The sequence below is a fragment of the Lupinus angustifolius genome, chromosome LG10 (assembly GCF_001865875.1).
Source record: "Lupinus angustifolius cultivar Tanjil chromosome LG10, LupAngTanjil_v1.0, whole genome shotgun sequence".
Taxonomy (NCBI): domain Eukaryota; kingdom Viridiplantae; phylum Streptophyta; class Magnoliopsida; order Fabales; family Fabaceae; genus Lupinus; species Lupinus angustifolius.
This window is the reverse complement of record NC_032018.1, coordinates 14,054,798-14,069,012: the sequence shown is the minus strand read 5'-3', so window position 1 is coordinate 14,069,012 and position 14,215 is coordinate 14,054,798. Positions and strand designations below refer to the sequence as shown.

The following is a 14,215-nucleotide window of genomic DNA, read 5'->3' as shown; positions in this document are numbered from 1 at the left end:
TGCATAATAGCCCCTACTGATAATTCTGCCTTAGTCATAGCAGGATCCCCTTCTATAGTGATGATTGAGCCTTCCTGAGTAATAGCCAACTGCATCTTCCCAAAGTCAGCCTTCACTTCTCCTAAGCTGGCTAACCAATCCAATCCTAGCACCACATCCACCCCTCTCAAGGTAAACAAATAAAAATCTTGAATTATTTCCAGCTTCTGCAACAAAATTCTGAGCTGAGAACACTTTCCTTGACACCTGACATGATGACCATCCCCAACCTCCACTATATAGGCTCGAGTCTGTTCCACTTGCAGTTTCAAGTTGTCTACCAAATCCTTAGAGATGAAATTATGGGAGGCACCACAATCAATCATCACCACCACTGGTTGATCCCCCACTGATCCCCCTACCTTCCAAGATTTAGCAGAGGTTAATCCCTTCATTGAAAACAGAGAGAGTTGCAGAGAATTGAAGGTTTGCAACTCAGTTCCCACCTCCTCTTCATCCTCCTCATCCTCTTCAGCCATCAATAGCATACTAAGCTGTTTATTCCTGCATTTATGTTCTCTGGAAAATGGTTCATCACACCTGAAGCACAACCCCTTCTCCCTTTTTTCCTTCATTTCTGTACTAGACAACCTCCTATATTCTCCTAATCCTCTGGATCCATTAATCTCAGGGGTAACCCTTTGATTCCCTTGCACACTGTAGCTTCCCACAGAGGATCCTTCCTTCCTGCTAGTATTGGATGAAGGTTCCAAGGTGACAACCTTGTTATAAGAATTCCCCGAGTGGACCCATAACTCCTGGTCTGACTCGTGTTAGCCCTTCTCTGCACCACCAAATTCTTCTGTTCTATGAGTATGGCTTTATGTATGACTTCTTGTAATGAGCCCAACTCATAAAGCCTCACCTCAACCCTAATTTCCTCCTTAAGACCATTTAGGAAGACTCCCCTTAAGAACCCAGGATCCTTGTCCTTAAGGGCCCCTGCATATTTCTCAAACTCTTCTACAAAAACCTCCACACTGCCTTCCTGCTTTAATGATAACAACAATTCAAAAGGATTTTGAACCATGGTTGGTTGAAATCTCCTAACCACAGCTATCTTAAAACTTTCCCAAGAAGGTGAAGGATTGCACCCTTCCCACCACTGATACCAACTGAGTGCCCTTCCTTCCAGTGCCACTAATGTTGCTCTCATTTTCTCAGATTCACTGATTGCTCTCATTGAAAAATATCTTTCCAATTTTTGCACCCAACCAAAGGCATCTTCTCCCCCGAATATTGGAATCTCGAGTTTTCTCCATCTATCCTGTCCATGATGCATCTTGTAACTGTCAACCTCATCTTCACTACCTCCCCCCGTAGAATTCTCCCCTGAAGTTACCCCTAACTTGGCAGCAATGGCAGCCAACAAGTCCTCTGTCTTTCTGGTTCTAGCTTCCGTCAATTCTAGCCTCATACGTAAATCTTCCCTCTCTTGCGCCCATCCTTCATTATCCTTAGCCATGCCTCTCGTAGAAACCATGCGATGAAAGCCCCAACTGCAGCGGTGGTGATTCTCCCAACAGGCACCAAGATGGTGCTCTGATACTAGTGTTAGACACTGGTATCCAGGGGTAAGAAAGAAAGTGATAGGGATGAAAAGAAATGCCCCTAACTCACGAGTATAGAATTCGTGATAGGGTTCTATGCAATTTTATTAAGAGATAGAAGAATACAAGAGTATGGTAGTGAATACAATGATGAAGGATCCCACGATCCTCTTCTAACTGATTCCTCAATCAGTTATTTACCCAATTTCTTAACTACCTTTTCTAAAGCCTTTCCTTCTACTTATAGGTGGCTACTAGGGCCTAACTACTAACTACCCAGGGAAACAGAGCCAAGGTTAGTTATTTAACAACCAAACCTTCCTCTTACCCCTCTTATACACTTTTGTAATTTTGGGTCTACCCCTACCCTTAGCCTTATCCCTATCATGCACAAAATGTTTGCAAAGTCCTGGGCTGTAATTTCCCCATTCCTTACCACCAGAGCATAAGAGTAGCAATATTAAAGCCAACATCACTCTTGACGGTGCATGCTACGCGTTGGGTATCAAGATGAGCAATCACACTCAGAGTTGAAAGGGGAACATTTATAATCAGAAACAACCTCAACTGGAGTTACAGCAGTGACCCTAGTGTAACGAACTAGGTCGTAGACAGTAACTTAAGCAAAGAAACCGAAAACAAGATATAAGCAAAAACAGGAGGAATTCTGGCAACCAATACTTTCTAGTTTCAATGCAAATATGACAAATCTATTGAAGCTTATCTCTCCAATGCATAAAATGATTATATATCTTCAGTAACAAAAGTGCAAAAATGGCCCATATATAATGGGTTTATTTATGCAAACTGCAAAGAATTGACAGTTGATGTTTATAAACTCACATTATGCGAATGATTGGAGATTAATGCTCTACTTTGAACATGATAAGCTTTTGTGGTCATTGCCAAAATCTGCATGGCACTAATTGCAGCAAACCTATTTTCTTGCTGCAAATATAACTGAGCAACCTGCCTTGAAAAAAAAGCAGCTTTTCTCTGGTATCCAAGACTGCCATATAAACGAGCTATTTCAATGAATAAGATGAGCTTGTCGCTAGCATCGATTAAAGATTTAGCACCATCTGCAGCAGTGGTCAACAACTCCAATACCTCCTTGGCCAACTCTCTCCTGTTAATTGAGAAAAATTCATATGAAATTGTTTTATAAAGAATAGAAAGGGATTAACCAAAATGTTTATGTAACTTCTAAAAGTCAAGCAATTGAAATGCAAAATGTATAGGGCATAGACACAATGCACAATTTTAATCCAGGAATACCAGAGTTGACTAAATTTAATATTCATAATGCATTAACTTTGCACATTTATCACATTGCAAAAAAGCTCGGAAAACCTACCTGCAAAGATACCTTGCTAATTTCAAAGTAGCTTCAAGTTCAAAAGTTATGGGAGAAACTCTGCACAAAATGATTAAAAAAACACTGAGGATTGGCAACTAGCATTAAGAACAATCTGCAAGAGATCAAAATAAATACAAGTAATACAGCTGGGGAACACAGGTTATCGAGTAGGTGTCCGAGAGATCAGTTAATAAAAAGCCATAGCAGAACTATTTACCGCTGAGCATTATCTTGTGACTTCTTGTAATTCAAGATGACACTATTATAACGATATCTAACTTCCTCCTCCAACACTGAATCTTTATTGCCCATACGGTCAATCTGATACCACAAAATTAAAAGAAATAAATATAGAGAATGAACATAGACAAGAGTCAAGTGTCCATTTTCTATTACAATCATGGTCATCATATCTACATCACTATCCAATGCACCGCTCTTGTGTCCCTTTTAGTAGCAACGTGTAACAAGCAGTTAATTCAAGAAGGTAAATAAATAAAACATAGTTATCAGGTTTGTGGTACTATCTGGTACACATATTTGTTTTGTTACTCACTTCTTATCATATATAGTTGAGACTTTTTTTACACTGTTTGGTAACATGAATTAGTACACAGTAAACTTGCATTCTATATACTTCATTTTGTTCAACACTCTGAAAGAGTGAAATCTATTGATTTGCATCCAAGTGAGCCATGGTAATGACACTTCCAATCTAATAGACTATTTTTACAGTGAATTTCTGTAAAACTAAAAAAAAACTAGTACAAGAATTCCTGTATATGTAAGATGAGAAAGAAAATCAAATACTCATTAAGTTTCATTCTATAAATTTGAAGTTTATCAGACTTTAGGCACCAATAAAAACGTTACTTTTAATGTTAATTTGTTATCTTTACCTTGCACAAGTACTTACATGCTATACATTTTTTCATGCAGGATTCTAGTGGGCTTGTATTCAGGAACTATTTCTATTTGGAATAATGAGACAAAGGTAAACAATTACATAGTTGGAATTAACCCAATTTGTTTAAAGAAACTGAAATTGTTGATAGTTTTTAGAGAAACTACCATTCCTGTGAGTTTATTCCAGTGCTTAAATTGGCACTATAAAGATTGGAACTGGTAGTGGTTCTGTATATGTTACTCTATTCTTGAGGTTATTGTATAATTTGAGGTAGGACTTAGAAATTTATTGTTAACCTTTGCTTTGATACCATGGCAGACTGAAGAAAAGTCTCTCAAGATTAGTGAATTGCCAGGTATATGACACAATGTAACATAGTCATCAACACTTGTGCAAACATTACAATTTCATAGTTCCCAACCATTTTAGTTACCTTATGTTTGTTTTGTGTTTTCACTTTTTATTAATGATTGCTTGCAGTTAGATCAGCAAAGTTTATTACTCGGGGAAAATGGGTAGTTGCAGCAACTGATGACAAAATTATTCACGTCTACAATTATGAGAAAATGGAAAAGATAGTAGAATTTGAGGGACATAAGGATTATATTAGGAGTTTGGTTGTGCATCCTTCTCTGCCATATGTGTTTTCAGCTTCTGATAATCAAGTTATAAAGTTGTGGGATTGGAGCAATGGTTGGGCTTCTCATAGGACCTTTGAAGGCCACTCACATTATGTAATGCAAGTGGCAATTAATCCTAAGGATCTAGATACCTTTGTTAGTGCATCCCTTGAGGGCACCTTGAAGGTACATCCTATGAAGCACTGATACTTTAATAACCTTATTCGTATCCAGCATGTATTTGATATCGATACTCTCCGTACATCTACTCTAACAAGGACCCTGTCACCTTCAAAAAGCATGCATTGAGGCGCTCATTCGTGAATACCAAAACCAAGATTTTTAATAAAGACCTGAGTATGACCCCAGTGTAAACTTATGGTATAGGGAAATCCTCCATGGCCTAACCACGTGCTCGTGCATTGGTTTTAACCGCTAACATACATAACCTCGATGACTTGAATATAAGCAACACAAACTCCTTTTTTCTTCCGTGCTTTGCGCATGACTTATCTTCCTATCATATGCCTTTTTCAGTTCTATCAAAACAATGTATAATTCCCCCAATACCTCACCATCAACCCTCGTTGCATTTTTAAATAATTATTTAATAAATATTAAATCAAATCATATCGAAAATTCTCCAAAAAAAGGGAAAAGAAGAGAAAAATACCAGAAGGGCACAAACACTACCCTCCAGTGCTCCAGCATACCAGAAGTAATCCCCGGTGAGCCTAGCAAGTTCCAATGCAGTAGAATAATGAGCATTGGCGTCAACCGGTGACCCTGCCAGCAAGCAGTAATCACCTATGGTCTTCTGTACACGCCCAAGTCTCCGTTTTTTGGCCTTCATAACCTGCATTTCAACCAATACTCAAAAAATGAATCAAATCAAACTTATCCTCAACACTTATAAGTAACATTAAATATATAAAAAAATACAAAAACAGAACACCTAAAATGAACCTCCTCAGAACTGAGACTAGTTTGAGAATCCAAGGGCGTCTTGACTATGGTTCCAGAAGATTCAGCCTGTAATACCCATTTCTCAAATTCCATAAGAAGAGATGCAGCTATTTCTTGCATCATAGTGTTGAGATGGAACTCCAATGTAGGTCGATCCGCTGGTGGAAACAACCTCAAATTCCCATTTTTATTGCCTCCCTCCTCAAGCTACAACCAAATTAAAACATCAGTAATAAGAAGGGCGGCCCAGAATGCACGAGGCGAGGCGAGGCGAGGCGAGGCGAGACTCCTACTTAATGAAGTCTGGAGAGGGCAAATGTAAGCAATCTTACCCAGCAAACAGAGAGACTGTTTCCGGGATAGTAATTGCCAATACACGAGGCTCTCACTTAGTAGGGTCTGGGGAGGGCAGATGTATGCAGCCTTATCCCGCAAACAGACAGACTGTTTCCGGGATTTAAAACATGTTAAATAAAGCATACCTGAGAGTGAGTGGGGCAGAATGCGAAGCAGCGATGAAGGAGAGAAGAAGAGTAAGGCTTGCAAGCAGCAGAGAAGTGATCCATAAGGGAATAAAGGTGAGGTGATGAAGGGCAATGAAGAAAGCCAATGACAGAGAGTGTCTTACGGTGAGATTGGAAATCCTCCCATGGGGACGGAGGAGCTCCGGCGAGGATAAACTTGAAACGGAGGGAACCAGAATCCCAAGGGAGATGAAAGAAAGGTGATTTCTGATGCTGAGTGTAGAAGGGAGTGATTGAAGAAAGAGGAATAGTGTGAAGAGGGAGTAGCATAGAATAATAATCATGAAGAATGTTTTGGGGAATGGGTCCGATTGGAAGAATCGCTATTTGGATAATGGAAGACCCTTCGATGCTTACTTCTGGTTCCATTGATCGATTCAGACACAGAGACACAGATCTTCGCCAATTTACACTCTTTCTTGGACTCGGTTCTTGTTTTTTGTATTTGCATTCTACTTTTTTCGAGCCGAGACATCCATAGGTACGTGGAGCTAACTCTCCGAACGAATATTTTTTTCATCTATAAAACTTAAACCGAGTTTCTTGTTTAAGAGGAATTAAGCATGTAACACTTGAACATTTGTATTCTACTTTGAAAAGGAGTGTAATAACCCTTTTATTGTTTTATTATCCAAAACAAAATGAGTTTGAAGCACTTATTTTCGTACCTCATGTATCACTTACTTTCTGAGAATTATTATATTTTTAATTTATATACGAATTATATATACTTTCTGAAATAAAAGATGTATTCCGTTATAGTGAAATGTAAAAGTGTTGTTGTTGTTTGTTTAATATTTGTTATTTCTCCTCCTTTTTATTGGTGAGGCTGAATACTAGTTCTTTTAACATCAATCACATAACTCAAATTATATTCCCCAAGTTCTATTTTTGTTGGCTTAGTTATCTTTTTTTGTATTGAGAAAAACTAATTTGTAGTTAATGTAGCTGTAAACTTGTACTTGTGCACTTTTAATTTGTAGTTATGAAAGTAGCTAGAAGTTTGAGCTACAATGTGCTAAAATTTGTATTTAACAACCGTTTTTTAACAATACTTTCTAACACAACACTTTTAAATACAATACAGAGGATAATTAACAATGCTCTTTTAAATAAGTGCTATTAAATTTGATAGGTGGGTATAACTTTAACATTGTTTTTTTTTTCAAGAAGTGTGGTTGTATGTTTGCCTAAGATATTCAACAATATTTTTTAAACAAAAAGTTATCATAGGGACGATGTAATTGATAGTCAACTTGCATATTTTTGCAGTTCCATGAAACATCTTAAAGAGAGCGAATTGGTTGTGACTCAGTTAATAAATAATATTTTGTGTCAAGCTACAATAATAACAAAAGTTTCCCATTCCTTCTTCATATCTTTTACAAATGGCTGTCGTTTTTGGTGAGCCCAAAGATCCTTCTCGCACGATTTGCGGTGGTCACCAAAAAAGAGGAAAAGAAGACTATCCCTTATCTCTCAATAAAAACAAAAACACATTTGAAAGAAAAATGCATTTTAAAGTAAATGAGATGAAGAATTATTGTGAAAAGAAGAAGACGCTGAGAGAGGATGAAGTGATTTATGAAAAGTGAGAAAGTGAGAGGATGAGAAGAAGATTCCATCCAAGTTCTTTCACATGGAATCTTAAATTTTGTGGATTTATTGCATCAAAACGATGCCCTTCACCCTCTCCAACACAAAAGCCTTGTTCAAAGTCACATCATCATAAATTAAGCACCAAGAGCATACTGCTTAGTAACATGCTGCTTCTTATTGTGTTGTTTGGTTAAGAAAAGGGATGATTCAAAAGGAAAGAATGGTAAGGCAAAAGCATAAGGAGGTGAAGCTGGTGGGAAACTAGTTCACTTTGTTGCACCACTTGTATTTACAGCTTTCAAGAGGGTGGGGATTGAGAAAAGGAATGTGAGAAGAGAGAAAATGAAAATAACGGATAGTTAGAGAGAAAATGAATAAGTTAAGAGAGAAAAAGGAAATAAAAAAAAGATAGAGAAAATATAACCAAAAATATCGCCGGACTAACTTTGACCTTAAATCTAACCCTAGATTTGATTAAGTATAATGTATACTTCTTTTTATGTAAAAAAATTCAATATCACTTATTATTATAAATATGAAATCTATATATATATATATATATTTTGTATGTAAAAGGGTTTTTATTTAGTGAGAAAGTAAAAGTTATTTAATCATAGGAGAGTTGATTCTGAAGCTTTGGATTAAAAATCAAAGGTTATATATATTGTTAATTATGTATATATAATAAAAAAAGTAGAGAATTATTCATATCAACCAAAGAGAAGTATACAAAAAAGAATCATTATAATATATTTTTAGAAAAAAAATTAATATTTCTGATTAACATTTTTATTTCTGATTTTTCATGTAGTAAAAGATGGAAAGATGGACATAGGGTGATGTTAATGAAGATAGAGATCAGGGCTTAGTGATGAGGTTAAAATTGAGATTTGGGCTTTTTCTTAATATGACAAAATTTGGTTTTTACAATATATAAATATTTGTTAATCATGTATATATGACTATGTGGGAAAAAATAGAGAACTAATAATATTATGGGGTCAAAGAGATATTAATGTACAATTGAATAGACACATATAAATGTGATAAATGAGTGACCATGAGTCTAATTATGTTTACCCCCTATAGATCCTGTATATTGATCAGGTCCAATTTTTAAACTTGAACACGAATCTAGACATAATGAAACTCAACCCTATTCGGATCTGATCATAACCGAATCAAATTGTGTGAGTGAGATAACAGGTTGGAAAGATAAGAAAGTTAGGGATTTGATTCCGTTTCCGTTTTCTCTATCGTGAAATATGGGGTAAGTGCATGTTACCATTTTCCTTTATTTATTTAATAGTTTTATTATATCATTTATTTATTTTGAATGTTTATCCTTGTTTCTTTAGTTTTTATACCTTAAGATGAACATGCTCAAGTAAAAAATCAAAGAACTTTAACCTACAAAGAATAGTTTTTGTATGATTCAAGAGTTTCCAAATTGTACCACAAAAGAAATATCAGAAACAAGAGGCAACTTGGTATAGAAGCAACTCTATACTATAACCTAATGATGTGTAGGATTTGGCTTAATAATGAAGTAAATAAAATCTGCAACTTCTGAGTTATACTAACAAAAATTGTATTTGATGGGAGCCTCCAGAAACACTCTGTTTGTCCTGCTGTACAATGTTCCAAGAGTTCAAGCTTCAGCACATCAATGCAATTTCGGCATATGAATCATCGTCCTCCTCCGACGGCATCATATTCAGATCGGGTATCAAGATCGTCCTTGCTACTCTTGAAGTTGATTTGGGTTGGTCAGAAAGTGTAGACTCAGCTGATGAATTTGGCAAATCAAGCTGAGAATAAAAAGGATTGAGGTAATTAAGCAACAATGTAATATAATAGAGAAATATGTACAAATGATTGCAATAAGTATATGATTTTTTGGTTATTAAACAGAAGAGTAATCATACATCCTCATACAAATATTTCTATCCATAAGAAACCGACACATGTCACCTATAAACGAATCATTAATAAACAAAGTATCTGATATATGTCACTTTGTTATGGGGATTTAAAGGAGGATTTAGTAATAGATATTTCATTTTCCTGTAGAAATAAGTGATTGTTTTTTTTACCTTCTTTTTCAAGCTTTCATTACTAGCTCTTCCCTGAAAAGCTACTTTTTTATTTCCAATCTGCTGCAAATTAAAAGCATATTAGTAACTAACTATACATGGCAGATATAAAATGGGTAGGAATGAAAGACATGAGAGGTGGATATGCAATAGGAAAAGGATACCTGTCTTAAATATATCCCTTCCTTAAGGAGAGAGGTTTCCTCTTGATTCAGCTCAGCAAAGGTCTAAAAAAGAGAATCATAAGTAACAAGACAAATAAGGATGAATAAGTTATATCTAAATTGAATTACACTAATTACACGTAATTTCATCCGTTTATTTTTATTAAATATAACCAGTGTAATATATATAATGAGAGGTAGGTGGCTTCTCATCAAACATATCGATACACAATTTTCTTAAAGCTTAATAATAAAAGATGTAGTTAATACAAGGTATTGAGACTAGTAGTAGCATTCATTACCTTTTTCCTTTTGCAATTCTTGGTGGAAGTAGAATTGCCTTCACCTGAAGCAGTACCCTGAAAATTGCACACACCATTAAAAGATTATCCCAACAGTAATTGAAATATGTATATGAAAATAAATACAAATCAAGAAATATATAACCAACCCAGACACACAAACATGGCCCAAGAGATATAATACGAAATTGGGTGTTTGATGCTTGCAACCTTATATTAATAAATAATGTAGTTCAAATATTAAATAATTAATAGGTTCTATCATCACACCAGCTATATAAGGAAAAGGAATTCCTTAAATGCACCCTGCATCACCACTCACGCGGTGGCATGTGACTTCATCACATGACCATCATCCATTATTCCATTGAGATTGTTTATTTTGAAAGACGGTAAAGATTAAACAGAATAAAATATCTCCTTATATTATAATGAATTTAATTTCTTCTGCCAATAAATGAATAAAAAATAAAAATATGACAGGTGTACTATTTTATTTAGTTCTAAAATATTTTTATATAAAATGATTAAATAAGATAAATGTCATACTTTTGACAGCGGAAAAAGTTTAGTATCTCATTGCGTGATTATTAAATTGTATATAAATCCGTTTTGGTCAGCTAAAGTTAAAATCATTTAATGTGTAATCCAAGTTATTATCAAAATAAACGTTACTCATATAATTCTACTTTATTAATTAATAAATGGTCTGACAATGTAGATATATCTAATATCATAGATCAATTCTACAAAACCAGAATTCAAATTTCCAGTTCGAAGAGAAAAAACCATCGCCCCACACCATCGTGATAAGAACCCACCTACCCATTTCTTTTTATCCACAAAAACGGTCATGGTACTGGGCAAATATTTTTTTATACTCCGGATATATCCTTACTTTTTTTTCGTAAGGAACTAATTCTTTTGGATTTGTAGGTGTTCATTTTAATAAATATTGTTTCTCCTAAAAATCGAACATTTAACAGAGTCTTACACCACCAACGCCTTATTGATTTTTGGGCAAATACTTTACAACAAAACAAGAAAAATAACAAATCTCGTGCATTTCAATAAAAATGAAGGGATTTGATATATATATACACAAACAAGTGTGGACATGGACAGTGATTGATGTATAAATATTATTAAACTCAAAATGAAAACGTTTGAAAATATTGGTTAAAATTGGAGGGTATAATTTTAATTTGCATATTAGGATATGAAAATTTATGGGGATGGGGCCAATGAAAAGGTCCAAATGCTTTTTACTTTTTTTAAACTTTGGGGACCTGACAAAACCGTAGGGTAGGGTCAGAAGTAAGAACAGAAGAATCTTGAGCAAGTAAGGGTGTTTTGGTCAATCCAAGCGAGAAAATCGGAACCCCGGTCACCCGAAAAAGATGAGAGAAACACATTTCCTTCTTCCACTTTAACATATCATGGCATGGTTTTGTACCCAAATTAATACAATTCCGAAAACACCAAAATATAAAATAAAATAATTAAGCAAATAAATTCCTAACGGAAAATAAATTCATCAAAAAATACTAAAAATTTGTAGTCAATATTTTTTTGAAAACAAACAAAATTCTCTGACCAAATTGGATCATAATTTAGAAAATAATCGTCCTCATAAAAAACAAAAGGAAACTGGCGATGTTAATTTAAGTTAAACTCCATGATAAGAAAGAAAGATAAATTAATTAAATAAAAGATAAAAATTAGAAAAACTTAGAACAGAAAAGAAGAAAAACAAGATAGTTTGTTTTGTTAACGTGAGATCGAAAACCAATGAAGATGAGTAAAAAAGAAGAAGAAGAAAAAACAGGGCTTTTCAGTATGAGAGAGTGATGGAGTAATAGAAGAAGGGCAAAATGGTCAAAACGAATTGAAACTTTCATGGTCGAACGTAATGAAAACGGAATAGAGATAGAACCTTGGATCTAAACTCTTCGCAACCGTGAGCGGTGGCGGCGGAAGGGGAGGCGCTGCCACTCCATGAAAGAGGTGTGGTAGGGCTGAATCTGGTAACGTCATCGTTGTTCGTCTTGTTGTTCCTGGCAAAGGCGTCACTACGTGATGTGGTGGAACGCTGTTGCTTCGCTCCCCATGTGGTTGAAAGGGATACTTGTTTGGAGGACTTTAGGCGGAGGAGAAGCTCCACCACGACGGTGTCGTTGGCCATGGCGGATTTTAACCACTGATCCATGGATGGTTATGTTTACTTTTGTTGTTCAAAGAGAAAAACTGATGATGGGTTTATATATATATATATAGTGAGAAAGAAAGGGTTGGATTATTGTGAAGAAGAGAGAGAAAGAGAGAGATGGGGGAGTTATTCCCCAACTCTAATACACTCATCGCCTCTCTCACTTTTTGGACCCCACTTCATCACAAGTACCACTTTTTTCAATAATTGTCTATCTAACACATCTATTAATAATAATATATAAGTTACTGTATAATAGTGTATTTGCCCAAAAAACATATAAAGAGAGAGAAAGGGTTCTGTTTATTTATATAAATGTATATACAGTAATCATATAAATAAACAATATATAATTTGTATACAAACATATTTATATATATAACAGACAATATTCAAATGGAGCAATACATACAAAATACAAATGCATATACATCTATACCTATACTATATATATATATAATCTATATCTATATCTATATATCTATATATCTATATATCTTCTATATATAAAGTCAAAACATGAAATAACTTCCCTCATGGTGTAATTTTTATTTCCTATATTGCCCTTGACATTATTTATTTTTTACAAAAAAACTATATAATCCTAAGCAACTACCACCAATACATTAATTAACCATATATCTCACCTTAAATTAAACATTATCATAAACACACACAAAATATAATATATAAAAATTGAATATGTAGTATCACACAATATTCGCTGGCAGGCACGAAGTGCCTGTACACACTAGTATCTATAAATGGTAATCATCACATTGACGATTATTCTAGTAGTGTCTTATCTCATTATTTAATTTTTACAAAAAACCATATAATAATAATTAACCACTACCAACATATTAATTAATCACATCTCTCACCTTAAACTAAATATTATCATAAACATACAAAAATTATAATATAAAATACACTGAATACAATAAATATATTCTAATTATAAAAAATGAAATATATAAAAATTAAATACGTAGACATAGTACATAATTTGCATACAAAATTCTAAAGAAACCCTACATATCGAGATATATATAATATAAACAATACAAATATATTTATACTAATATATAAAGCCAAAAGGAAAAATATGTAATTGAACATGTGTAATTTTTATATTTCAATTCTACCCTTTACTGTATCAAATGTTTTTATGTTTTCTTTTGTAATATAGAAGTTACTAATAATTTCGTAACACACCTTGCAAATAATTTTATAACATACATATTGCATAAAGTATAAAGGAAATGAAATTTAATTGGATTTGATACAATTCATTCACCTCATAGTTCCACTATAACAATAACTGGTTGAAATTCCACTATACAAATACGAAATTGAAAACTTTGAAGGAAAGTAATGTATATCTCTATAGAAACTTTGAAAACTTTATAGGCACGAGTTGAGAAATTTATAGAAACTTTGTGTATACACTTAATATCATAAAAATAAGAATGTGGGTCGACAAATACGAAGTGTCAATCGACACGCTAGTATATATAATAAAATGATAGTATTTTCTCACATTTAATAGTGCAAAAAAATGATAATATTTTCTCACATTTGATATACAAAACCAAAAAGGTATTAGTCTAGTAGTGTAAGGTTTCACTAGATCCTCAGGATGACCAAAAGGTCAATGGTTTATTTTTTGGGAGCGACACTTGTTGGGAGGGACAATCATGCACCCCAAAAGAGATTAGTTTTTCTTACACAAAAGGGTAATAATATATTATTGGTAGTACAAAAAACATTTGGTATACAAATTCATATAACAAATGGAAGACATTTTCTCACAGTTGACAAAATAAATATACATTTGCATATTTGATACTCAATATTTTCTCCAATAATGTTTGTG

At 34.1% G+C, this 14,215-nt stretch overlaps 2 protein-coding genes across 5 annotated transcripts in view; both read right to left on the bottom strand.

Moving 5' to 3' along the window:
* Positions 1 to 6,358, bottom strand: part of LOC109358779 (trafficking protein particle complex II-specific subunit 120 homolog) — a 12,116-nt gene extending 5,758 nt beyond the window's left edge. Inside the window, exons 1-6 of one of the 2 annotated variants that reach the window (XM_019603220.1) lie at positions 5,925 to 6,358; positions 5,443 to 5,649; positions 5,150 to 5,332; positions 3,167 to 3,270; positions 2,947 to 3,006; positions 2,433 to 2,718 (exon numbers count right to left, since the gene is read on the bottom strand). In XM_019603220.1, the coding sequence (XP_019458765.1) occupies positions 2,433 to 2,718; positions 2,947 to 3,006; positions 3,167 to 3,270; positions 5,150 to 5,332; positions 5,443 to 5,649; positions 5,925 to 6,335 (1,251 nt within the window). In that variant the 5' untranslated portion in view covers positions 6,336 to 6,358. Of the gene's footprint in view, positions 1 to 2,432; positions 2,719 to 2,946; positions 3,007 to 3,166; positions 3,271 to 5,149; positions 5,333 to 5,431; positions 5,650 to 5,924 lie in introns of those variants that run through there. The other variant, XM_019603221.1, reaches the window with a different exon arrangement.
* LOC109358145 lies at positions 8,986 to 12,498 on the bottom strand. 3 transcript variants are annotated; one of them, XM_019602220.1, is made up of 5 exons: positions 12,064 to 12,498; positions 10,128 to 10,184; positions 9,826 to 9,888; positions 9,662 to 9,724; positions 8,986 to 9,376 (listed from the first exon to the last, which is right to left on the bottom strand). In XM_019602220.1, exons 1-5 carry the CDS (start codon positions 12,334 to 12,336, stop codon positions 9,224 to 9,226), a joined length of 609 nt encoding a protein of 202 aa, XP_019457765.1. In that variant the 5' UTR covers positions 12,337 to 12,498; the 3' UTR covers positions 8,986 to 9,223. The 3 variants fall into 3 exon arrangements, with proteins under 3 accessions (XP_019457765.1, XP_019457766.1, XP_019457767.1); XM_019602221.1 differs by having other exon boundaries at positions 9,662 to 9,721; XM_019602222.1 differs by lacking the exon at positions 10,128 to 10,184.